A 26,591-nucleotide genomic window follows, 5' to 3' on the forward strand; every position below is an offset into this window, starting at 1 on the left:
CTATCAAAGTCACTATTTTCTGAAACTTACTTAAAATTAAAAACTACCGAAGTCAAGCCCATGTTCCTCTTCTTCTGACTTCTCTCTTCCTCAGGACCTCGAAGGTCCCATTCCCGCCCCACCCACTGTTCAGACAACGCTTCAGTCGGTAGGGAAGGTCTGAAAAGTCACTCACTACGTAAGACCGTGAAATGAATGATGAAGCTATACAACCAAAGCAAGATCCATGCTTTATGAACACATTATTCTCACATGTCTGCGTGACAGGTTTCGTACACAAGATTCTTGGTTCATTTTACAGATTCTGAAACCAATTTGCTTAAAAGGTAAGTTCTGAAACCATGGCTGGTGTAGCAAATGAATATCAAAACAAACTTTAAAAACTTCATCCAAATATTTACATTTAAAAAAGACATTTAAAAAATAGGCTACTTATTAAGTGTGCTTGAACAAACCATGTGTGGAATTGAATTCCATTCATTATGGAGTTAGTTTTCTGCTAAACACATACTGATACTATAGAAGACCCTGGCAGCTGAGGATTTAAGAGTTTTCAACTGTTCCCAATCGATGCTAAAAAACTAAAAAACATGACAAATAATTTCTGAGGTACTAATCTGAACCTCAGCAGTAGGCTAGCATGTAAGGCAAATTACTTAGGAATCAGAAGGGCTGGCACCTGTAACTCAGTGGCTTTGCCACTGCCTAAGTACCACCAAGTAGTCAATGAAACTGTCTAGAAACCATTTAAATTTTGTAATTACACCTCACTGCATTATGGTTCTAGGAGTTTCACAAACTTAGGAATTCACAAAGCAATGTTTTGAAATATATTCCTTGAGAAGGTGGAGGGTCTCCTATATTACATTAAACAAAAAACATGCAGTTTTTACAGCTCATAGAGCTTTTTCAAAATAAGCTACTGATCATACAGCCCAATTAAAAACTCAAACACTTTATATTACAGGTATAGAAAGTTTATAGTTCAGCAATGCCAATATAGAGAATTTGACACCTTAGCCCCTACTTGCGAAATGATTAACAACTATACAACAATAACTTCTATTCTATTGTCATAGGCTTTGGCTCAGATGTTTAAATACTTAAAGAACTTGGTAAGATTTTTTTGTTTGTGTGTCTTGTTTTGCTGTTGTTTCGTGTAGGAATGGGCAGGGATTATAAAGAAGAGGGCAGGAGGGGTAAATCCATTGTATTAAAGACAGATCAGGAATTAAACAGCCACTAGAATTTCATTTACCATTTCTTTACAAAATATATGTGGGAGAATATGGCTTAAAGACAGAGGGGAAAAGCCTCTTATCTGTTCACACTATTTTACTTTACCCTTTATCCAGTCTGACAATAATGTCAAACTTAATTTACTACCTAGGACAAGAGTGACTCTAATAGGATTTTACAAAGTCCAATCTGATTTTGGTACTAAGATTTTAAGTGCTTAAAATTTTGGAATTCTTCAGATTTATTAAAAAAAGGTTTTCTGAACAAATTACCCAAAAATATTAGATAAAAACCAACTGGTTAACTACTTAAAAAAATATCCAATTCGTTTTTTGTTTTTTTTTTTTACACATTAGTATTACTTGTAATATATCTCTGCCCCTATAAACTGACTTTTTGCTTAGTCTATAGACCAAGGCAATTTTTTTCAAGCAAGATACTCCTATTAAGGGAAAAATATGATCTCTTAAAAAAACAAAAAAACCTAAGTGGGTCAGAAAGAAAACAACAATGGATAACACAACTCAGGTCCCACAAATGTACCATTTTCTTAAAAAAAAAAAAAGAAAAGAAAAAGGGGTGGGTTTTATATATCAAAATCAGCAGAATTCTCATGCTTCACAATTTTGTTGCTAGAAATCCCCAAATTCCTTGGACTCATTTGGGAAGTTTTCTGAAGGTGCGCATTATGGTAAACAGCAGCAAAATACCAAAACAATTCTATTGCTAAAAAGCAGCTACTCCTGTTTGTGCCTTTAGAATACTAGTTGTAAAACAGCAACAATAACAAGATACTAATTTGCGCTAATTTAAGCAATTCTAAAAGAGAAACAAACTGTTTTCTTTAAAACAATCTAAGGCAGGACATTTACAATCATATTGGACAAATATTCATTGAGTTTTGGCGGCGGGGGAGAGTACCAGAAAATGTCAAAAAGAGACACGACAGCATTATATTTAGTATTCTAAAGGCAGGTTTCAGGTAGTTCAACAATGATTCTGGTAACACCAACTGCTCACATACATACACACGCACACACATAGATTTTAATGGCTTAAAAAAAACCAAATTTGTTACTTTAGAAAAATGAATGCAGTGCATTTTCAGTAATATTATCGCCACAGACTCTGATTGCTCAGTCCACACATAAGTAGTAGTTGCCTTCTATGGTGATATGGCTTCTCTGCACTAATTCCCATCAGGCCGAAAAACATTAGGGCAGGTTAAGTAAAGACTGAATTGTTGCACAAAGGAACATTTACTCATCAGATCCCACTGATCTCTTCTGTGCCCGTTTCCTGGGCAACCTTCTTGGTGAAGCTTTATCTGGAAGAAAAGAGAAAGTTTTAACTTGCTTATTGTAAATATGATGGATTCAAAAGACCTTTAAAAAAGCATTTTCCTTCAACTTTACCACTAAGTTTAAAAAGAAACAAAAAAGAACACACATGCAAAAATACCCTAGTATAAATGCCCCTTATGTAGTATAGGTTGTTAAACTAACCTTTAAAATAATCCTTCAAGAAGTAACTCAATTCAAACAAAACGTTTTATGACCAGGGTGGGAAAAGGTCTCCCCTTGGTTACTGGAATATTTAAGCAACCAAGCAAAATCTTAAATTCTACAATTTAATATGTTTATACATGAGATAGCGTCAAAGATATGAAATTTGCAGCTTAAAAACACCTATACTGCCTACAAATTAAGCCATGCAGTTTGCTAATTTTTGGCAATTTCACAAATTTAGCTGCAACAAACAGCAGGTTAAAGGAAATTTTTAGACAGAAGATCAATATCAAAACCATCCTGCAAACACAAGCCTTCTTTGTATGTATACTTTTTTCTCTTTATCTCCTTACATTACCTTCCTAGAGGGTTCTATTAAACAAAAGCTAAAATTGGTGGTGAGTTTTTACTTTGATCCAGTAAGAGGAGTCACCTATATGTTTCTTTAAGTAAGGCTATCTTCTTCTCTGACCACTACTTTTTTAATTTCTAGGAGCACTTTACATATTAGGAAGTAAAACCCTTTGTGGTACAAATTACAAATTAAAATTATTTTTCCAGCTTAAAAAAAAAAAAAAAGGGCTGGAAAAAATATTTAACACCAAAATATGGGGTTTATTTTGTAAGCATTTCATGAACAATGGTATGAAAAAAAATTTACCTGGAGGATCTTAATTTTTCTAGAATTGCCAGATCACCAAAACTGTATTTTAAAAATATAAAGTAAATGTCTATCAAGAATACTTAGCAGCTAAATCCTTTTCAAAAATATGCTTTAGAGTTAATGACTATGAAATACTGAGTCTGCAAATCACAGGAAAACTGACCCCGATACTTTAAGACAGGTTAGTTAACGAAGTGTTTGGGGGATCTCAACTCACCCAAAACTGAGCATAGAAGCATTTTTCTGATGGAAAAAGCCTGCAATTTTCATCAGATTTCAGAAAGATTAGACTAAAGCTACTGCCTTTATGCAACTGACCAATTATTAGATAATATTTTAAGATAAACAATATGCTGAGTTATTACCTTTGAGCTTTATTTATTTAAGTAGGCTCCATGTGGGGCTCAAACTCAGGACCCTGAGATCAAGACCTGAGCTGAGTTCAACAGCTGGACACTTAACCAACTCAGGCACTCCTCAAAATGTTCTTTATTTTTTTAAGATTAATTATTTCTTTGAGAGAGCAAGAGCACAAGTGGGGGAGCAGTGGAGGGAGAGGGAGAAGCGGACTCCCCGATGAGCAGGAAGCCTGATGTGGGGCTCGATCCCAGGACCCTGAGATCATGACCCAAGCCAAAAGCAGATGCTTAACTGAGACACCCAGATGCCCCCAAAAGGACTTTAGAATCAAACAGCCCTCTGTGTGAATGTAGTGGTTACTATGCAAACTGAAGTCAGTAATCAGCACTTCACAACAATTTCAACCACCTGCAGCAGAGTTTTCAATAGAATACATGAAAAAGAGCTGCAGAGGACCTTCAATGCCTGTTTCCACACCCCAACTGGACTCCAGTAAGGCAGCCAACTCTGCCTACCTTAACAAGAAGTCTAAAAACCTCCACCAGCCCAGCACAGCCAAGTTAAGAAGCAGATACATGAGCAACAGAGTAAGACAGCATTCTAGAGTCATTCGGCTTTTGGGATAATGGCTCCAAATTCCTCAAGGGCCTAGAAAGCAGCATTTTACTTCAGCAAAAAACAGTAACTGATATGAGTAATGCTTTTCAGCCCAAGAAAAAAACCAACCCCCCCTTACCATTTGCCCCACCAAAAACCTTAAAAAAACCCCAAAACCTAATATATTATTTAAGGTCAAAATACTTCAACTTTTAAGAGCAAAGCTTAAAACTATATGAAATAAGAAATCACTTAACTGAAAGAACAAAAAACATTGGAACATGATGTTAATGAGATTCAGTAAATGGGGCAGATCTGAAAATGCCCAAGCTGCCCTTATTTTAAAAGAAAGGTGTTACAGAAAACCACCTAATTGTGGCAAAGCTGCAACTTTTTCCTTTTTTAAAAAGACAAAGGCAAAATGTCAGCAGAAACCTAAACTTGTCCCTCACCAACCCCTTCTCAGACTGCACAATCTATTCCATTTCCTACTACACCTGGGGGAGTCATACTATATAAATAGCCGTCAGATCAATTTTTTAAATTAATGAGATAAAAATTACAAGCTTTCTAATGGATCCCCAAGTTAAAAGAAAGTCAAATTACATGAAAGACTTCATCTTTATAAATTTCTGATCAAGGCTGCCTTGCGTATACATTTAAAACACTAGTATTAAACAAAGGACCTAAAATTTTCTATTAATAGCACCTAACCTGTCATTTACAGTTAAAAAGACTTGAGGGAAACAGAAGCATCCTAATCTGAAATGCACAACATATCAGGAAAAAATGTATTTGTAGCAGGCTCAAATAGTTTCAAACCACCCCTCCTTTCTTTACATTCTGATGAGTGAGACGGAGACGAGAAAAATCTCTTGCCAAATTGAACAGTGGCCCCTGAAACCTGTCTGTCCTCACACTACCCCTCTCCAACATTCCTGGAAGCTTGAGAGACTTCCACTACCATGCGCACCTCCTGTTTCATTATCTTTAAATTTTCTCCTGGTTTTCCCCATTCTGTCCTTAAATATGAAAAGCACATGTCTTATCTTTGAAAGATCGGGCTATTTTTTCCTAAATTATCTTTAATTTGGCTCAACCCCTTTACCCTGAGAAAACTGTGTTCGAAGGGTAGTTCTCAAAGTATGGTCTGGACCAGCAGCCTCAAAAATCACCTGAGAAAATGGATATGCAAATCCTTGGGTCTCACCCAGACCTACCTGACTGGAAATTCTAGGGGGTAAGGCCTAGCAAGGGTAAGAAGCTGGCCAGGTGGTTCTTGAGTGCTACAATTTTGAGAACTACTGCTGTAAGGAATCAAGTGTTAAGAGAAACAAAATACAAGCATACAAAATTAAGTAAAAGTATTTTTTAAATTGAACTGAAAATATCAGTATGATTTCAGGGTTTGAAAAAATATGTATTTTCTAGCTCAGTTCACAGAATGGGTCTAGAAAAAATGTCACCCAGTATCAGTGACATTCCTAAAGCCTAGATTTTCATTTCTAGTATCATCCAGGAGTCCTTGGAGAAACAGCTTGTTCCATGCCTAGAGCAATTACAAAATGTCTGGATTATCTTGTTGAGCCAGCATGGAAGGGATCATTCAAAGATCCAAAGGGTAAGACTGGAGGTGGTTCAAAAAAGGCAATCGGTAAACCCATCTCAGCCCTTTGGTTGAGATCAAGCATAGAAAGGCAACCAGCAGTCAAAACTGTAACAATCTGAACATGAAGAAAGAATACAGATAAAATATACTGATTCTATGAAAAACTGAGTTTGTACATGATAATCAAAAAACAAGAGAAAATTAGAAAAACTCTTTTGTCACAATGGGTGGTTTTTAAGTTAACTCTTTGAAAATTGGAAAGTAAAGGGAAATTAAGCACTTATCCTCCTCTTCTAACAGTAACTGCCTTCTATAAAGTAACCAAAAAGTCCCAGTTGATGGAGAGCTCTACTTCACAAAAGAATGGCAGTTAGTAAAAATTAAAGAAATTTCAATTAAAAATCAACACAACTTCTGAAACATTGATTCATGAAAGGATTTAAACTGGTGAATGGTTTGGAGAACTGGGTATCTGTGTGATCCCAAAGTAATGCCACAGAGATAACTTCCAGGTTGCAAGCAAAACCACCACCCTTTCCTGGTTACACGGGAATGTCATGTGGCTCCTACCCGAATCTAGTGCTCAATTCAAGATCATTAATGATGGGACAATCAGAGACTGTCTCTTGATGTGATCCAGGGAGAAGTACTTATGATATATGCTATCAACCAAAAATGATTCAATCTAATCAAACCTATAGATTTATCTTCTAAGTTAAAGAAATTTTAACTAAAAGGCACCAAGAGAAAACAATCAAGAGAAATTGGGAACATGAGACTTTCTCCAGTCTCATCCTTCAGGGTGATAACGGGGCCAGCAGCACTGGCACCATCTGGGAGCCTATTAGAAACACCAACATCTGGGCCCCAGCCTAAAGCACCTGAATCTGAACCTGCATCACAGCAGGATTTTCAAATGATCTTTACACATATTAAAGTATGAGAAGCCACTTTCCACAGGTTGAAAGGCCAATCTCTTTGAACTGCTATAAATTAAAAGGGACTTAAAAAAAGGTGTGGGGGGGTACTTAAGACAGAACTACCAGGTGCAATGCATTGTCCCATATTGGAAAAACAAGTTGTAAAGGATATTTCTGAAACCACTGAAGAAATTTCAACATGATTATTTATTAATAAATAAAATAATTCATTATTCTTTAAATGTGATGTTATTTCTATCAGGAAGGGAGTTATTTCTTTGCATATCAAAATTTTTTTGGAAGTAGTGTGGCACTGTAAAAAAAAAATTAACTCTAAAAGAGCAAATAATCAGAATGCCTGGTTGACTGAGCTAAAAGAGCATTGGACTCGGGGTGCCTGGGTGGCTTGGTAGGTTAAGGCCTCTCCCTTTGGCTCGGGCCAGGATCCCAGGGTCCTGGGATCAAGCCCCACATTGGGCTCTCTGCTCAGTGGGGAGCCTGCTTCCTCCTCACTCTCTTGCCTGCCTCTCTGCCTACTCTGTCAAATAAATAAATAAATAAATAAATAAGGCATTGGACTCTTGATCTCAGGGTTGTGAGTTCAACCCCCATGTTGGGTGTAGAGATTACTTAAAAAGGGGGGGGAGGATAATCATGTTTTTACTAATCACGTGTATTTTTTTATACCCTTCTTCCTTCTTAACTTCTGTGCCCCCAATTTTGAAAATTTTTTTCTTTTATTCAAAGTAACATATATGTATATTTTAAACTTAAATTTTAGGTAGTTAACATATAGTACAATACTGGCTCCTGGAGTAGAATTCAGTGATTCATTACTTAACAGAACACCCAGTGCTCACCACAAGAGCCCTCCTTAATGCCCATCTGCCATCTAACCCACCCCTCACCCACCCCCCTCCATCAACTCTCAGTTTGTTTTTTATCATTAAGAGTCTCTCACTGTGCCCCCAATTTCCGAAATGATCTCAGGACTCCTTTGATTTCACAGGATGAGGCTCCAACTAGGACCTCTTAGCTCCCAGGCTTGGCTAATAGTAATGGTGAAAAAGGACTGATTATGTATGAGACTGTTACGTGCCTTCCACCTATTTTCAAATTCCAATAACAATTTATAAATAACATGCCTCTCAATAAGTCTGTAGAGGGCAATGAATCACAGCCCTGATTTTGATAAAAACTTTTATCTTAACTGGCAAATCAGATTATATCAATGCTGTTCAGAAGTTTCACTGTTGTTTATAAAGTTTTTCCAAAATGAGGGGTTTCATGTAAATGGAAAAAGGAATAATACAAGTATCTTTGGTGGTTAAGACATGGACCTAAAACAAAATCAGATTTTGAGCAAGAAAGACCAGTACCATTAAAAAACATTTAGCGATGCTCTCCTTCTTTGAGTCTTAAGTCTTCCTGGGAAAGCACATGGGCTTCAGAATTTGACAATCCAGCTGAGGATCTTAGCAGATTATTTTTTCTCAGTAGCAATTTCTCATCAGTAAATAGAGACAGCACCTCACCTTACAGAGTGTTCTAGAATGCCCAGTATAAGGAGGTGCTCAACAGAAGTTCAATTCTTTGCTTCAACAAGGCCTCCCTAGATCCTAATATGGTCCCCTTTCCTAACTTAGAAGTTGTCCATATTATTCACTCTATCACATATCAGATACCATCTCTGATTACTCAAATATTTCATAAATGTGTTTTATTTTCCTCAGATGGAAATGTAAACTCCTGAAAAAAACAGTAATAGGGGCGCCCAGGGGGCTCAGTGGGTTAAAGCCTCTGCCTTGGGCTCGGGTCATGATCCCGGGGTCCTGGGATCGAGCCCCGTATCGGGCTCTCTGCTCCGTGGAGAGCCTGCTTTCTCCTCTCTCTCTGCCTGCCTCTCTGCCTACTTGTGATCTCTGTCTGTCAAATAAATAAATAAAAAAATCTAAAAAAAAACCCCCAAAACAAAAAAAACCAGTAATATTCTTCTTTTCAACATGCCCACTCAGAACCTAGCATAGTATTATGACAGACTAAACACGTGACACCTGCTGATGAAAATACAATCATAAATACAAACACTCTGTAAGTGTAATAATTCTCAGCTTTAAGTTCACGAACAACAATGTCAGGGAGAAAGATACTATAAAACCACTCCCCTACCCACAATCTATTTGTCATGCAGAAATTCTTTGGGAGGGGTGGCTCCACAGCTTATAGTAACTTTACTTTTCAATTGTGACTTTTAATGCTTTTCAACATTTCAAACAATTCTGTGTAAGATATTTAAAATTTAATTATTCATGAAGAACCCTTATTTTAAACATACCAGACTACATAAGTAATTCTGATGCATTATAAAGAGACCACAGTTTACCCTACAACCCAATTCCGTATTTTGCTATCCATATCAGGATAATATGGAAAACTTGGCCTTAAACAGCAAAGAATAAAGATTTAAATTTGAAGATAAATTACTTCATGGGATCTCAGCCACCACTTGTACTGTATGGCTCAATGTCTCCAAATCTTTTAATTTAATTTTAAATAGTCTCTACACCCAAAGTGGGGTTTGAATTTACAACCCCACTCCACAGACTGAGCCAGCCAGGTGCCCCATCAATGTCTCCAAATCGATTCACCTCTGCTCTAAATACAACTTTCAAATGCTTATTGGACATCCTTATCAGGGCTTCTCACGATCGAGAGACCTAGTTCTCATTCCTCTCCCCTCATGCACTGTCCCACTCTTCTTATATTCCCTAACAGTACCAGGATCATCTTCCATCCAGATGCCTTAAACTCTAACTCTTCCCTCCTTCCCCCCTCAAACATCCAAAAAGCCACCCAAAGCCCAATCTGCTCCAATTCTGAGATACCTTCTAGTTTCTTTTCCTCCACATCACTACTGCTTTCGCTTAGGCCCTAAGGATTTCTCAGATGTTTTACTGAAATCATCTAACTGGTATCCCAACTTTTATTGGCTCCTGCTTGCTATGCTTGCTAAACCATACACCACAAAACTATGATAATTTCTTTTAAAAATATAAACTTATTTCTCTGTTTCAAAGTATCTGATGGCTACCTTTTACCAAGAAGGAAAGCCAAGTCCTTAGCCTGGCACATAAAACTGAAGATTCCTTCTCACCTAACTTCTTAAGGCTCTGGTCAAAAGTCAGCTTTCATGAATGACTCCCTTATTCTCTCCTAGAGAATGAAGGACCCTCCCTCCTATGCTGTTACTACTTTGTACCCACTTCTAATAAAGGAACTACCATATCATAATTATGGTTCAATAGAGAAAGCTCCCTGAAAGTAATAATGAAAAAAATTCACTTCACAACCCTGGAGAGGACATGAACTGCCCATTCACAAGAAAGTAGATACTAAGTGGCCAATATATATGTGTAAAGGAGTCAAACCTTATTAACTGTATGAAAGGCAACATTTTATACCATACAGCCAAATTAAAACATTTGATAATACTTAATACCTAAGCCTGGTGGGCACCTGGGTGGCTCAGTTGATCAAGCGACTGCCTTTGGTTCAAGTCATGATCCCGGAATCCCGGGATCGAGTCCTGCATTGGGCTCCCTGCTCCACAGGGAGTCTGCTTCTCCCCTCTCACTATCTCCCTCAAATGAATACATAAAATCTTTACAAACAAATACTTAAGATTGGTGAGAATGAAAAAGAAATAGGCAATATTATGCACTGCTGAGAATATAAACTATCTTTTGAAAGGGAAATAGGACTTTTCATTAAAATAAAAATAAAAATGTATGTAACCTTAGACCTAACCATTTTACTTTTAAGGAATTATGTATCCCAGGTATAGGGGTGGGTGAAAGGGGAGGAGGAGGTCAAAAGGTACAAACTTCCAGCTATAAAATAACTAAGTCATGGGGGTGTAATGGATATCACGATGGCTATAGTTTTTAATACTGCACTATATATTTGAAAGTTTGCTAAGAGAGTAGATCTTAAAAGTTCTTGTTACAAGGAAAAAAAAAGATTTGGGGTGCCCAGGTGGCTCAGTCAGTTAAGGGTCTGCCTTCGGCTCAGGTCATGATCCCAGATCCTGTGATAGAGCCCCGAGTTGGGGACCCTGTTCAGTGGGGAGTCAACTTTGCCCTCTCTCTCTTCCCCTCTCCCTGCCTGTGAGCATGCATTCAAGTAAAAAAACAATTCTTAAAAAAAGTTTTTTAACTATGTGTGGTAACAGACTTGCTGTGGTGATCATTTTACAATATATACAAATACTGAATCATTACACTGTGCATGTGAATCTATTATATGTCAACTAACTCAACTAAAAAATGAGAAATTATCCCATAAATTTTTATATAAAAATGTTCACTATAGTTTTAATTTAAGAATGAAAAACTGGAAATAATAAATATCCTTCAATACAGAATAGGTTTAACTTATAACACATTTAGATAAAGGAATACGATCCAGTTATTAAAAAGAATGAGGTAAATAAGTCACTAACATAAAAAAAAAATCCAAGGGGTGCCTAGGTGGCTCAGTGGGTTAAAGCCTCTGCCTTTGGCTCGGGTCATGATCCCAGGGTCCTGGGACTGAGCCTCGCATCGGGCTCTCTGCTCAGCGGAGAGCCTCCCTCCCCCGTCTCTCTCTGCCTGCCTCTCTGCCTACTTGCGATCTCTGTCAAATAAATAAATAAAATCTTAAAAGAAAAAAATCCAAGACGTGAAAACTCGGGAAGCAGAACAGTGTATGTAATACGATGTCATTTGTATAAAATATTCACAAACAACAGACATACGTACTGGTAAACGTACAGAAAATACTTAGAATAACGAACACCTATTATTTATAGAAAATGAAATTAGTGGAGACAGGAGGTGATCTCAGTTTTTCACTTCTGTACTCTTTATAAATGTTTTTAATATGAGGCCATACTACTCTTATAATGAATGTTTCTAAAAAGTCCATTTACGGGGCCCCTGGGTGGCATCGTCAGATGAGCAACAGACTCTTGGTTTCAGCTCAGGTCATGATCTCAGGGTCGTGAGATCGAGCCCCACATCAGGCTCCATGTCAGCATAGAGTCTGCTTGAGATTCTCTCTCCCTCTGCCCCTTCCTGCACTAGCTTGCTTGCTCACTCTCTAACGTAAATAAATAAATCTTATAAAACAAAAACAGTCCATTTACAATTGGGAGAAAAAAAGTCTTTCATTCTTTCATAAATATTAGTATTTTAACTAGTCACATACATAATGAAACTGAAATATATGTTAGATAAACTACCAAGCAATGTTTCAGTTTTATTCTTTCAAACTACAGTGGGCAGTTAGTAGTTAGTTTTTCTACTAAATACAGTGCTAGAAAACTCTTCCATTACTCATTAAACTTCCTGTGAAGTATTCATATGCTATACAAAATCCAGTACTATATACATAGCAAACACCATTAAAAAAATTAATTGCCTCACCTCTTCTACTCTGCACTGAAGCAACAGAAAAAAAGAGATAGGAAAGGATTAGGAATACAGAGAATTCACACATTTGTATATAAAACTGCTGATTTGGAAGCATTCTAAATTAAAGCTTAAAAATACTACTCAGAATAAAAATTTAAAGTGTTTATTAATATTACACTTGATTCTATACAAGTAATGGAAAAGATGAGTGTTAAGTAGCATTGACCACTTTTATTTTAAAATACTTAATTTCCATTTAAGAGAAAAATTTTCCAGTTAAGTTTATAAGAGTACTTACTGATCTGATTCAAAGTTTCCTGAGGAATCCAACTCATGTCAACATCATTCTGACTTGATGTACCCATCTCTACCTTCTGTATGGGTCTCTTGCGCTAAAAGAGCATAAAAACATTTTAAAGGAGTTCTATTATAATGGTGACTATAATTTTTAAAAAGTGTATTAAGTTACCTAATTTAAATATCTTAAACAAATATGTCCTCTTCAAAACATATTCCTACTTAAGTATTTTATTAATTAGAAGGATAAAATCATGCCTAACTCCAATTATAAAGAACAGATGATAAGGAATAAAACTTCACAACAATGATTTATTTTCAGGTTTTAAAGGACATTTCCTTGCTACAAAACTTCATGTCTGTGGGCTGGTGGACCAACTAAGAACTTCTATTTATACAGTGATTTTTCTCTCCCTTTGGGAATCAAATCATAAATTTATTTTAACATCCAACAAAATTTGAGATAATTACTGGAACGCTGCACGCAGGCAGGTAGATTTCTGGACTGTTAGCTAACTAATTGGCACAGATAAAACAAAAATTTTAAATCTCATTTAAGCTAACAACCTCAAACTTTGTCCCTAGAGTATTTGCATCAAAACTACTAGGGAGAAAGTGATTCAATTCCTTCTTTAGTCTTGCTCTTAAACAACAAACCTAATCATTTATGTAAGAGTATTAGGTATATGGTCCAAAAAATGGACTCTGAATACATGAAAAGTAACTAAAAACTGGCTTCATTCACATGAAAACAAACAAACAAAAACCCCAAAATAAACAAACAAAAAAACTGGAAATGCCCTTGTATCTAACACAAATTTATAACAAAAATGCTACTATGAAAATGAGGTAAAGAAAGTTATGGAAAGCAATACTTGAGCACAAAGTATTTCTCTTTTAAAGAACAAGCACTTAATATAAATTTTGACACAAGTCTTGTTATACTTTCCATTGAGAGGAACATGGGCTGTTCTGCTTTCTTTGCAGGGAGGACAGATAAAGACACAGCGAAAGACAAACCAGGAATATAGCAGGTGCATCAGTGCTGCCACTTTACTACCCTAACAAGAAAGCAGAAGTTTGATAGAATATGGCCAAATTCATTCTTTCTTTTTCAAATGAAAAGACTCAATTAATTGCTAACTGGAAATTATTCCTAGAGTTAATAGTATTCAGGCAAATGTAAAAGCTGTGTTGCTTAAAGTTATAGTAACATCCATGAAAAAGTAAATAGAACAATGAAATCTTATGTCTGAGTTTAAGGAATAAAAATTCTAGCATAATTTAGAATTACAGTATGAAAGTAAAGATTATTTTGGAAGATGTAGCCAAAAGACCCTAAATACATTTGAGTATGGAAGTCTAAACAGACACAAGTCACGTATCCAAGATCTCATCTTCAGGTTTTATTTTAAAAAGGTGCAATAAACCTATAAATGCACAAACCCACAGTTGAGAGCAAGAAGCCACAAATAACTAGATTATACTTAGTACGGTAACAACTTTTAAAGTGTGGCTGTAAGAGTCACTCATCTAGAATTACCTTTCTAGATTCCAGGAGTTGATGAAGGCCAATAACAACCAAGAGCCCAAGACCAGCAAGGAACATATACATAAAGATTCTGATATAAAAGGAAAAAAAGCAAACTGGCTTTAATTCTTAAGAAACATCACAACTAAATAAAACTACAATCCCGCTTTAACCATAACCATAGCTGTAATTTCAACTAAAATTCTAACACAATATATGCTTTCCAAATAACTTGTAGAGGAAAGGAAGAAAATATTTTATATTCTACTTAAGTCTAGGTAGTAAGTTTCACAGATTTATCTTTAAGAACAATTAGTCAAAAAAAGCAATTATATGATCTAAAATAAATAAAATTACAATTTATTACACTCAAGCTCAAGCTCAGTTAAAATAACTGCATTAGGTTTTGTCTCCCTCAAATATTAAATTATTTTGCATACTTTGACTTAAAAATTGCTTTTGGTCAACTACATATATGTGTATACAGTGACAAATGACTCATCATCCTTCAAGAACACAGTTTCTAAGGTAACATCTAGTTTATATTTTTAATAGCAATTGAAGACGTATGAACTTAGATGATGTTGGTGATCAGCTCATGAGCATGAGGTAGATAAGAATTTAGAAAGAAGGGACATTCAGAAAGCCAACTATCTTTTTAAAACAATTTTGGTCATTTTCTATTATCTTTCTTAACTCACTATTAATAGTTATAAAATATAAAGTCCTAAAATAGGGATTTACGTAAGCAGAATTTCACAGAAATCTTAGTTTGGTCTATTTTCATTATTAAAACAAAAGATGACAGGAGCAAGCCTTCCAGGCCTGCCCTGTGAGATCAAGATCTACAAATTGCAAACTTCACTTACGTTTCTCCATCTAACCCATCCTCTCTTTCAATAATTGTAACTGTTTGATTGAAGACAGCATCTTGGAATACATTGCCCTATTAATAAATCACAAAAATGTCAACAGCATTGAAAAAAAATAGAAGATTATAAGATTTCTGAAAACTGTTATCCTAATAGATATAAAACAGCTTTCTCATCACTTAGGTCAGTAAGACTCAAAAGTCACATGTAATTGCACTATGCAAGTAATTCAGACTCAACATTATAATATTACTTTCTTCCACAAAATAAAAAATGCCTCCAACTTTGCTAAAGTTGTCCTCTGCTTTTGTGAAGGTGGGGAAGGGGAAATGTGTGAGAAACCAGGGAAGTAAAATATAAAGGGGATAAAATGCACAGAAAGAAAGCCCACAGAATACCCATAAACTAGAAGCCATAACTTCTGCTGAGTATAATCCTCCGAAAAAAAAGGGAAGAGTATGAAAATGTATACAGTAGCAGCTGCAGTAGCAGATTTTAAGAACTAGACTTGAACAGAAGTCAAATCCATGCTCTAAATTTACAATGGACTGGAAATCAATTTACAATAAGTGCACTTTTTGGTATCAAAATATTTTTCTGTGGCAGTCTTGGAACAATTTTGTCAGTTCAGCACAACTTGTTTTCAAATTCAAGAATCAGTGGGATAATACACAGATAGCTGTTTCCAGTGTTTGATGCATCACACAAAGGCAGTACTCCTCAGAACTGTCACTTATTACTAAACTGTAATAATGTAAGTTTTACTTTAAAATCTTTCCACCTGCATTGCTCCAATGACAATTCCATGAATCAGAATACATTGATACAAACTAACATTCAAAATGGTACTAAAACTGCAACCTGTCTGTTGGATTAAGTTTAATTCTGCTTGAAAACAAAAAATAGATAATTATTCAAACTGCTTAACTATAATGTTGAGGAAGATTAATATATTATTTTGAAGGATGAAAAACCCACTAATTTAAAAAAAAAAAGAAAACTTAATTGCAGCATGAGAGATTTATCTTAGACATGAGTAAACACGTTGACACTACGTGAAGAAAAAGGTTGAGTAAACTTCCGAGAATGAAATTCTCGGAATGAAATGAAATGAAATTTTCTTCTCTGAAAACTTTTTGAGAAGGGAATGGTTTAGATGTGCTCTCATCTGAAGGATGTAATAGTTGGCACCTAGAGGTTAACTCCCAGCAGTAAAATTCTAGTGGGATTCTCTCATTCACTCATTGGACATACTATATATATATTAAAAACCACAAGAAAGACAACAGAGCTTATATAAGACTATTTGGTTCTCATAAACCATAAACCTCACTGCTCTATCCTAAAAATATTTAATTATATTTTTATCTACGAGTATATAAAATGATGGAAAAAATTACAGAAAGCCCTTAAGACTTACAAATTAAAGCAGTAAAATGGGCAAAATATAAGCAATGAACGAAGGTACAAAACAAATTACTCTATATATCTTACCATCTTAGTAAGAAGTAGACTCCACTGTGTGGCTTACTGTCCTTTTAAGCTCAAGCTCAAGTCACGCCCTCTTTGCTACTACAGGCCCTAATACTCATCTCTAGTCTGATTCACTTATGCTGGGCTATCACCTGTTCATATCTATCTGCCTTGCTGGATTCTAGACCAGAAGACAACTATGACCAAATTATTTTTGCCTCCCTGTTGTCCATGAGAGCTCCAATCATAAACAGGCACCTGAATGAATAAATACAAGAGTACTCATTTAACAATGTCAATTGTTCTTATACATCTGTAACTTAAAAAGAAAAAAAAATTGTTTAGCAGGCCTTACATTCAAATCTTTGTAGTTCAGATTGATGACTAGACCAAAGGGTCGTCCACCCATGGGCTCTGCAGGAATGAAGGAGTATTCAAAAGTTGCCTGTCTCTGGGGTGGCACTACAGTGTTCAGAGGAAGAGCTGTGAAATTCTGGATATAAAACTGGTAGTCTTGAGGATAACGGAATGAGGCATCTAAGGATTCAACAATAAAATCTTCTGTACCCTTGTTTGTAAAGCCTACTAGGAACTTCACAATGTTATTTGCTGGAAAATCTAAGAAACAAAAAAAAAGAAACCAGAAGATTAGAAAATATTTGAAGCACACAAAAAAACAGACATAACTAAGGATTTGAGCACCTTTTCCTACAAATGGACAGGATTTCAGAACCTTTTTCAGTAGAGCACCCCAGTTTCCTACTAACTAGTAACTGATTACAGTTGGTGTATAAACTGGAACGCTTGTCTGTACTCTAGCACTCTAACTTCGTAACTCAACACAGAATCTCAATGTTAGACTCCATCACTTCCACATTATGTGGTCTAAGAAAGAGCTGTGTATTTTTAGCAGTAAGATTATCTTGCAGTGGGACTACTTGTCTTGAAGTCACCTCCAACTTATATCTGTTATCTGTGCAGACAAGGAAAGAATGACAGAAAGGTAAGTCTAAGAGGTCCACCTGAAAATTGTAGCATCTGTTAAAATATTGAAAAAAAAAATTAACCAGGTAACCCACACCATTTTAAGCAATCAGACAAAACACAAAATTTGAAGGAACAACCCAATGAGGAAGCTATAAAAAGGGGAGGGGGAATCTCTTAATCAAATCATACTTTTTGTAGGCATAAAATTCTAATATATGTGGGAATAAAACAAAACTTGAGAAGACCAAGATAATAACTTCAAAAAGAAAATTCTTCAATAATTATATGTGGCCTACAGAACTGAGTTTTACCCAGTTAGCAGAGGCTTTGGGACAGACACATCTGAATCCATCTTTATAACCTATTTAACAGATGAATAACTCTGGACCTGTTCTTCATCTCTCTCAGTTTAACAGTAACTCCTCATACAGTTTCTGTTAAGATAAAGTGAATGCACACAAAATATTGAGAACAGTATTTGTTTATAGCTCCCCATAAATACAAGACATTATGTTTTCTTTTAATGAAACTAGGCTCTAATCCAGGCCTAACTGTACAGATTTAATATTTCACTAATATTTATACACTCAAAATATGAGTCAGTTTACTGTGGCAGTTTGAAAAAGTTTAAAAACAGTATCTTCCAAAAGAATACTTAACTTCTAATTAAAACAGATACTATTTAATTTCCCCCTTAGTTTAAATGCCAGGAATACTACCTTATGGATATGAGTAATCACACATGTAAGAGGATTTTTTTCAAATACATATTTATACTATACTTGTAATGTAAGAAAGAGGAAGATGAATAAAGACCTTAAACATTACTAATGCTTCCCCCAAAAAGTGAGCTTGTCATTTGAAAAATTCCCATGTCTGAGTTAAAACTAACATTTCTCTATTACCTTCTCCTTTCACAAATAAGATAGTTGTATCTGCACTTGGTGAAGCTTCAGGTTCACCAGATACATCTTCTTCTTCTTTATCTTCAGCCTAACAAAAACAACATTAAAAAGATAATTTTGAAGGAAAATACATCATTTACAAGTAACGACTTCACTAGATTTGGGACAAAATATTGCTTCTCCCAGGCTTTGCTGGGATTAGGGATTAGTAGTGGTATGGATTTCAGTGTATCTTATCAGTTAGCATAAAACCTCCAGAGCAGTCATCTCTAAGAATAATATGCATACCAGACCCCTGGGGATTTTATGCAGCTCTGATTCAGTTCCAGGGAAAGCCTGAAACTCTATTTCTAAAAGCATCCAGGAAATACCAAGGCTGCAGGTACTCAAACAACACTTCCGAACTGTAAGGTTCTAGAAAATGGGTTGGTAAACTTTATCTGTCAAGTTTGAAAAAATTTTAAAAACAGTGTCTTTCAAAGGAACACTTAATTCGCAAGTTAAAACAAACAGTATTTATTTTCCCTCTCAGTTTAAATGCCAGGAATAGCACCTCACAGGAAGAAGTCTCAAACTCAGTCTCCCCACGCCCCCATCCTCCCACAAGGGTGAAGGAAGTAAGACTCTGAAAGCAGCACCAACCCAAGGACCTAGATATCAAATATTTTTGGTTCTGGGAACCACGAGGTCCCTCTGGTCAACTCTGAGGCTTCAGTATGAAAGCAGCCACAGACAGTATGTACGTCAAAAAGGACAACTAGACCTAGCCCGCAGCCATTTTGCTGACTTCTGTTCTAGACAACCTTGTCATCATCCCAAATTAATAGAAAAATTTTCCTGTGAGAAGATGTCACACAACTTGGAAGAAGTGGTTTTATTTATTTATATGACAGAGACAGCACAAGTAGGCAGAGCAACAGGCAGAGGGAGAAGGAGAAGCAGGCTCTCTGCTGAGCAGGGAGCTCAATGTGGGGCTCGATCCCAGGACCCTGGGATCATGACCAGAGCCAAAGGCAGCCACTTAACGGACTGAGCCATCCAGGCGCCCCGGAAGAAGTGGTTTAAAAAAAAAAAAAAAAAGTGAGCAGGATCACATTGGGATGATAGAAAGGTCCTAAAATTCAGAGTTGCTCAATTTGGTACATTTACCATAGATTGTTGAATTATATGATCAAAACAGGTTAATGGTATGATATGTAAATTATATCTCCACACAGTAGTTACAAAATATGAACAAACTTTAATGTAAAAATTTAACCCTCAGGGCGCCTAGGTGCTCAGTTGGTTAAGTGTCTGACCTCAGCTCTAGTCATGATCCCAGGATCCTGCGAACAAGACCCGCATCTGGCTATTTGCTCAGTGGGGAGCCTGCTTCCCCTTCTCCCTCTGCCCCTTTCCCCAAATCATTCCGTCAAATAAATAAAATGTTAAAAAAATTACCTTAAAAAATTTTAATCCTTGGTCCAGCACTTCTCTACTCATCAATGAGGATTACAGAGATAGTCAGATACTTGAAGTGTTCAGGTCTTTAACAAATTGAGATGCTTAAGGGCACCACTGTTTATTGGCATTCTGCTTCTCTCACTTACTTAAAACATTCTCTCCCCCAACAGACAGATTTCTCAAGGGCAAAGACTGTCTTATACTTTATTCTTCAAACCCAGGTTATACACTTCAGAGAAGACACTCAAACATTTGTTCAATGACTGTGCAATTGTTTGATGTTATATATTAAGTATCCTTAATGATACTATTCATTTAGTAAGAGTTAGTGAATTTCTACTTTTGAGAAAAGAGACCCACAAATAGAAAGAGATCAGAGACAAGAAGGCAGGAACCATAAACTGTAATAAGGAGAAAAGAGTATACTTGAGAAATGGTTCAGAGAAATCACCCTGAAGATCTGATTAATGGGTTGTAGGATAAAAAGAAATGGAAGTCATGAGGCAAGAGCTTGAATCACTAGAGCCATATCAAAACAGAAAATAGTTATGGAGGTGGGATGGATGGTAAAAAGCTGAATTCCATTTTGAACACATAAAATTTCAGGTACGAATGGAGTATCCAGATGGTGCTATTTGGTGGAGAGCTGGAAATAAAGGTATGGAGCTCCGGAAGGTAAATACCTAGAGAGACAGGATCTGAAGGTCATCGAGAAAAGGTGGTGCTAGTTGACACCACAGTGTCATCAACATGAAGGAGCCAAGCAGAGAGAGAGAAGGTGGTAGGGAGAGCAAGCAGCAGCAGCTGGGCAGAGGAAACTAAAGGGGCAGGTGGACAGAAGCCAACATGAAGGAACTCAAGGAAGGGGTACTCCGCAAATGCTACTGAGAGCTCAAACAAGATAACAATGAAAAACAGGCCAGGAATTTCGCAATTAGGTCAGTGGTGACTTAGCAAGAACAGTTTTACTAGCTACATCAGATGAGACCACAGTACAAACGTGAAGTGGTACAGTTTATTCTTTTCAAGATACGTGCTGGGGGCGCCTGGGTGGCTCAGTGGGTTAAAGCCTCTGCCTTCGGCTCAGGTCATGATCTTAGGGTCCTGGGATCGAGCCCCGCATCAGGCTCTCTGCTCAGCAGGGAGCCTGCTTCCTCCTCTCTCTCTCTCTGCCTACTTGTAATCTCTGTCTGTCAAATAAATAAATAAAATCTTAAAAAAAAAAAAAGAAATAAAAAAAATCTTAAAGGAAGGTAAATATTAAAAAAAAAAAAGATACGTGCTGGTAACGAAAAAACGTGTAGCAACTTATAGTGGAGGAATTCGAAGTGGCACATGGAAATACATGCATAGCTTATCCGAATCAAGTCACTGAGAAGGAACAATGAAGTTACAGAAGGAAATAATACAAAATCCCACAGGACAAGATGGGGACAAGAACGCAGGTGGTAGGGCTAGCCTTAGAAAGAGTAAAGACAGATGACTCACTAAAGAAAACGTAAAAAGGATGAGTGAATAATATATTCAGAAGTAGAAATTGGATACAGTTCATACTCGATGGCCTTCGTTTTTGGACACTGAAGGCAATGCATTACTAATTCCATGAAGAGGACTGATTCTGGAGTAAAAATTTGTGCAGGATAAATTATAGTGTTCCAAGAGAGGAAATAAAATGAGCTAGAAGCATGCTGCAATGATCTTGATTCGAGCCCAACATTCTTACTGTTTTACTGTAATTTTATAGTAAAAATTTCAGAACTGGACTTTTAAGAGATCTTCTCTAAGCCCCTTCCTCTTCACAGGGCACATTTTATACACTGTGTACTTCCTGCTCCTCACTGCCTGCCACCAAAACACATATATACCGCCCTAAGAACAGAAATTTCATGAGAGCAGAGAAAATACCTAGTTTGTTTACTGCAGGACTAAGGACAGTGCCCAGCACATAGTGGGGACCCAGTAAATATATACTTACTGAATGAAGGAAAAAAAGAGGAGGAAAATGAGATCTAGAGAGAGGAGCTACTCAAAGTCAAAAATCTAAGTAGCATGCAACCCAAATCTATCAACACTGGTCCAGTGCCATTTCCACTGTTACCCTCTCAGGCTCATGTCCGTATGATCTTTAATTGTTCTTTCTATCATGCCTCCCTCCTTGTGTAAGAAAATATTCACAATCCATCCTCAGTCACTGGCCTGTTTCTCCCAACTTCAATCCACTCTGATCACAGTAACAAACCTCTAAAAGCAAGAATTTAAATCCCAAATTGGTCTACAAAAAGATAAATTCTAGGGGCGTCTGGGTGGGTCAGTCAGTTAAGTGCCTGCCTTCTGCTTAGGTCATGATCCCAGGGTCCTGAGATCAAGCCCCGTATCAGGCTCCCTGGCTTAGCAGGGAGTCTGCTTCTCCCTCTCCGTCTCTGTCTAATATATAAAATCTTAAAAAAAAAAAAAGATAAATTGTAGAAATGATATAAACATGAATTACACTGTATAGAACACTAACCAAATCTGTGGGCTCGTCTTCTTCCACCTCTGCTTCATCATCCTCATCTTCAATTATTGAATCTTCCACCGTTTCTTCATCTTCTGTAAGATCCTGAGCTGCAGCTAATGAGCCTAACAATAAAACACAAATAAGAAGTTAACCTTTACCCCTGGCATACCGATGTTTTTCAGTCCCTGGTTTAGGCAATACACCTTTCCCCTTGGAGTAATTCAATCTCCCAGTTCCCTTGAAAGATGCCAAATTACAATGCATCTAGAATATTCATGATTTTATCTTATCAGTAGTCTTACCAGGGACACCTGGGTGGCTCAGTCGTTAAGCATCTGCCTTCAGCTCAGGTCTTGATCTTAGGGTCCTGAGATCTAGTCCCACAGCAGGCTCCCCGCTCAGTAGGGAACCTGACTCTCCCTCTGCCCTCCCTGCTTGTGTGCATTCTCTCTCTCTGTCTCTCTCAAATAAATAAATAAAATTAAAAAAAAAAAAGTCTTACCAACTGTATGTTAATTTTAATGGGAAATGCTGTTTAATTTTCAAAAGCACTTACTTGTTGGGGAAAATGAACTGCTGAAACTAAAAATGCCTTGAAGCTAGAATAAAAAACTTCAAGTAAGTTTGTTTTAAAACTAAGACACTCCAAGGGCGCCTGGCTGGCTCAGTTGGTTGAGAATCTGCCTTCAGCTCAGGCCATGGTCCTAGAGTCTTGGGATCAAGGCCCACATCCATGTACCTAGCCGCCCCTCCCCCGATCAGGCTCCTCACTCCAAGGGGAACCTAACTTCTCCGAATCCCTCTGCCCCTCCATCTGCTTGTGCGCACATGCCTGTGTGTGTGCACAGGCACGCTGTCAAAAAAAAAAAAATTAAAATAAAATTTCATAAAAAAAATAAAAGAAAGAAGCTCCAAAATTTAATCCCTGTTATTAACCATACAAAAAACACAACCCTGTTCGAGTCTAAAGGAAAATAGCAATCTCAGTAACTAGGCAAGAAACATTTGTTATTAAAGTTAACTACAGCTCAAATTCTTAGAACTTGACAGCAATGTAAGTCCAAGGAACAAATATTTGTATGGCATCCACAGTAAAAACTAGCTTGCATAAAGCACATTTAGTAAAATAAAAACTATACTGGTAACTTCAGGGTTGAAAGCATTGAGAGCATGCACTTATTTTTGCATATGGCTTCAAACATGTTTTTTTTTTTAAGATTTTATTTATTTGACAGACAGAGATCACAAGTAGGCAGAGAGGCAGGCAGACAGAGAGGGGGGAAGCAGGCTCCCTGCTGAGCAGAGAGCCCCATGCGGGGCTTGATCCCAGGACCGAGATCATGACCTGAGCCCAAGGCAGAGGCTTAACCCACTGAGCCATCCAGGTGCCCCCAAACATGTTTTAAGTACTTTTTTACTTCCCCTACACTGAAAAATTAAGCATAACTAAGGCCAAGAAACAATTTTATAGGCAAAAGTTCTCTAAATAAGTCAATTAAATCTATTTCAGGCAAGACAGTCACTTAAAGAAATTTCAAAGTTCTACTGGACTCTTCCAACATTTCTCAGAAAGAATGATGATGTGGCAATTCAGAAGGGGGAAAAAAAATGTGGGAAAGGAAGCATGTGTACATGCTGCAATACCCAGGAAAAACAGTATATATTAAGGACTCTGCATTTTAAGCCTTTTCCAGTTCCTTGAATTTTTACTGGCTGTTAAGATTTATGTAAAACATTAAAGAACACGGAACCACACATCATGAACTGAAAAACAGCCTCTACTGTTTGCTGAACAAAGACAGCCCATTTATAATTTACAAGTCACTTTCTAAAACCAATAAGAAAAATACCTATCCTGACATAATAATTTTAAGTTGGACTTCAATTTCAGGAGTTCTCAATATGTACGATGGCTTTTCACCCTGTATTTCAGTAGATACTAATATTAATCAGTAACAATTCTGTGCCTAGAAAGTCTAGCAATTCTCAACTGCAAAAATTAAAAATATCCTTTGAAAGAAAGACCATTCCTCACAAAAAAATGTTTAAAGCTATCCAATTAGGTTTAGATACAATTGACGTTTCTTTTTTTTTTTTTTTTAAAGTTTTTTTTTTTAATTTATTATTTATTTGACAGAGAGAGATCCCAGTAGACAGAGGCAGGCAGAGGCAGAGAGAGAGAGAGGGAAGCAGGCTCCCCGCTGAGCAGAGAGCCCGATGCGGGACTCGATCCCAGGACTCTGAGATCATGACCCGAGCCGAAGGCAGCGGCTTAACCCACTGAGCCACCCAGGCGCCCCAATTGACGTTTCTTAAAAAAGAAAAGGTTTTCAAACCTGAAAAAACATATTCTAGATTCTAAGTACAATTGTCAAAAAAAAATTTTTTTTTTAAAGATTTGATTTACTTATTTGACAGAGAAAGACACAGCGAGAGAGGGAACACAAGCAGGGGGAGTGGGAGAGGGAGAAGCAGGCTTCCTGCCATGCAGGGAGCCCAATGCGGGGCTCAATCCCGGGACCCTAGGATCATGACCTGAGCCACCCAAGAGCCCCCAAATTTTCTTTAAAAAGCCAGTAAGAACAAACCAGCAAGCAACTCATAAAGGAACAGAATCCCTCTTGAAACCTGCAAATGAATTCATTAAGAGGTTTGGTTAATTCTCTTACTTGGTTTTTTACCAATAAAGAGAAACCAGTCCCTTCACTCTTCTTCGCAACAGCACTGGTGGATACCTGCCATTATCATTCGTTTTGCCACACAGCTTGCTTAAACTTACAGAACGAAAGGAATTCTAGTGATCGTTTAGTCAGACTGACTTTTACAGATTAGAAAGCTGAAGTTCATAATAGAACCAGGACAAAAAGACAAGGTTCCCCATCTTTAATGTCCGATTAAGTTATTTTCACACCAGATTAACTGCTGGAAAGAACAAACAAACGTATAATGTCGAATTCGATGTTTCTTCCCCAGGGCAATGTGATGCTTCCACAAAACAAAAAATAGTTACAGAAAAAAAAGGAGGAGGGGGGAAGAAAAATGAGGGCTCAAGTAACAGGAATTCCTCAGCTGGCCTGGGAGTAGGGGTGGACAATGAAGGCGAAAATAGGGAGTTTTCCTGAAATGAAGACTCCTGGTAACACACAGGGTGCAGGGGCTGATAAACAGGGAGAGGACCACAAAAGGGGAGCGGAAAGAGATGCTCTAAGAGTTTAGGTGTGTAGAAACCACGGGTTTCAGCAAATGAATGAAGGAGGGCTCCCAACGTGGAAGCTAAAGACACGTCAGCCCAGAGCGGAGGGGGTGGAGCGGAGGCGGCCAGAAGAAATACAACGGGCTGCGGCGCGCTCTGGGTGCAGCTGTGCCCACTGCCCACTCGCCTCCTTCCCTGTGCCCAAGACCCACCAACTCCGGCCACAGCAGCAGGTGCGGGTCCCGGGACAGAGAAACCAAGGCTACGGGCGGCCACCAAGCAAGGTCGCCCGGCACTGCCCCGCGCTCCGCGTGGAAGGGGCGGAGGCACCAGCGGGGATTCGCCCCGCGCGTGCTGGGACCCCCTAACTACAAGTCGGGGGTCGGGGAAGGGGTAAGGAGAGGCTGGCGGAACGGACGTCGGACCCAGGATCCGCTGCCGCCTCCGGCTTCAAACTTGCTGTCGTTAGCGTCTTCTTCCCGGCCAAGACCCGCTGCCCATCCCCCTCGCCTCACCTCCAGGGCCACTGCGGAGCAGGACCGTAGCGGGGAATACGAGCAAGAGCAGCAGAAGCAGGCGGGAGAGGACTCTCATGGCGCGGCCGGTCCGGTGTCCAGTCACCGCCCGCCAGTGCTCTCCGCGGCTCCGGCGGTAATGGCGTTACTCTTCATCCGGGCTCCGGGAGGGGGCGGGGCACGCACCACGCACGGGCCCTTGCCACGCCCCCTCCTCTGGCCGAGGAACGCCGCCAACGTGGCTGCTTGGCTCGGAGGGTTGGGGAGCGCGGGCAGACCCAGGAGTCACGTGACCGGCTGCCGGGCTCTTCCGACGTTCCCGCGAAAGTCCGCCTCCCGCGGTACTGGCGGGCTGGCAACCTGAGGTTTGTAGCTCGCCCCGCCCCGCTCGCCGGTTGGCTCCGATTAATTAGCGTTATAAGTAACTTTACTTGAATGACGATGCGCCTGGTTCCCGGCGCGGTAGTCTTTGTATAATTTCAAGTGGTAGGAGGAACGTGAACTACCGTATGTGGCATTGAAAAGTAA

The 26,591-nt window shown here is 38.1% G+C and overlaps 1 protein-coding gene across 1 annotated transcript; it reads right to left on the minus strand.

The window, feature by feature from the left end:
- Positions 1-217: 217 nt before the first annotated feature.
- On the minus strand, positions 218-26,228 carry SSR1 (signal sequence receptor subunit 1). The gene is made up of 8 exons (XM_080805382.1): positions 26,064-26,228; positions 22,365-22,477; positions 18,416-18,503; positions 16,879-17,141; positions 15,048-15,124; positions 14,191-14,269; positions 12,649-12,742; positions 218-2,566 (listed from the first exon to the last, which is right to left on the minus strand). Exons 1-8 carry the CDS (start codon positions 26,140-26,142, stop codon positions 2,499-2,501), a joined length of 861 nt encoding a protein of 286 aa, XP_080661508.1. The 5' UTR covers positions 26,143-26,228; the 3' UTR covers positions 218-2,498.
- Between the last annotated feature and the right edge of the window lie 363 nt (positions 26,229-26,591).

Source organism: Martes martes (assembly GCF_963455335.1).
Source record: "Martes martes genome assembly, chromosome: 6".
Taxonomy (NCBI): Eukaryota; Metazoa; Chordata; class Mammalia; order Carnivora; family Mustelidae; genus Martes; species Martes martes.

Excerpts from the sequence above, each read along its gene's own strand:
- SSR1 (XM_080805382.1), bottom strand. The coding sequence starts at position 26,142 with ATGAGAGTCCTCTCCCGCCTGCTTCTGCTGCTCTTGCTCGTATTCCCC. Across the intron at positions 15,125-16,878 it reads TGAACTACAAAGATTTGAAT|GGCAATGTATTCCAAGATGC; the intron begins GTAAGGCCTGCT and ends ATTTATTAATAG. Across the intron at positions 14,270-15,047 it reads GATGGGTTAGATGGAGAAAC|AATCTTTATGTATATGTTCC; the intron begins GTAAGTGAAGTT and ends CTTTTATATCAG.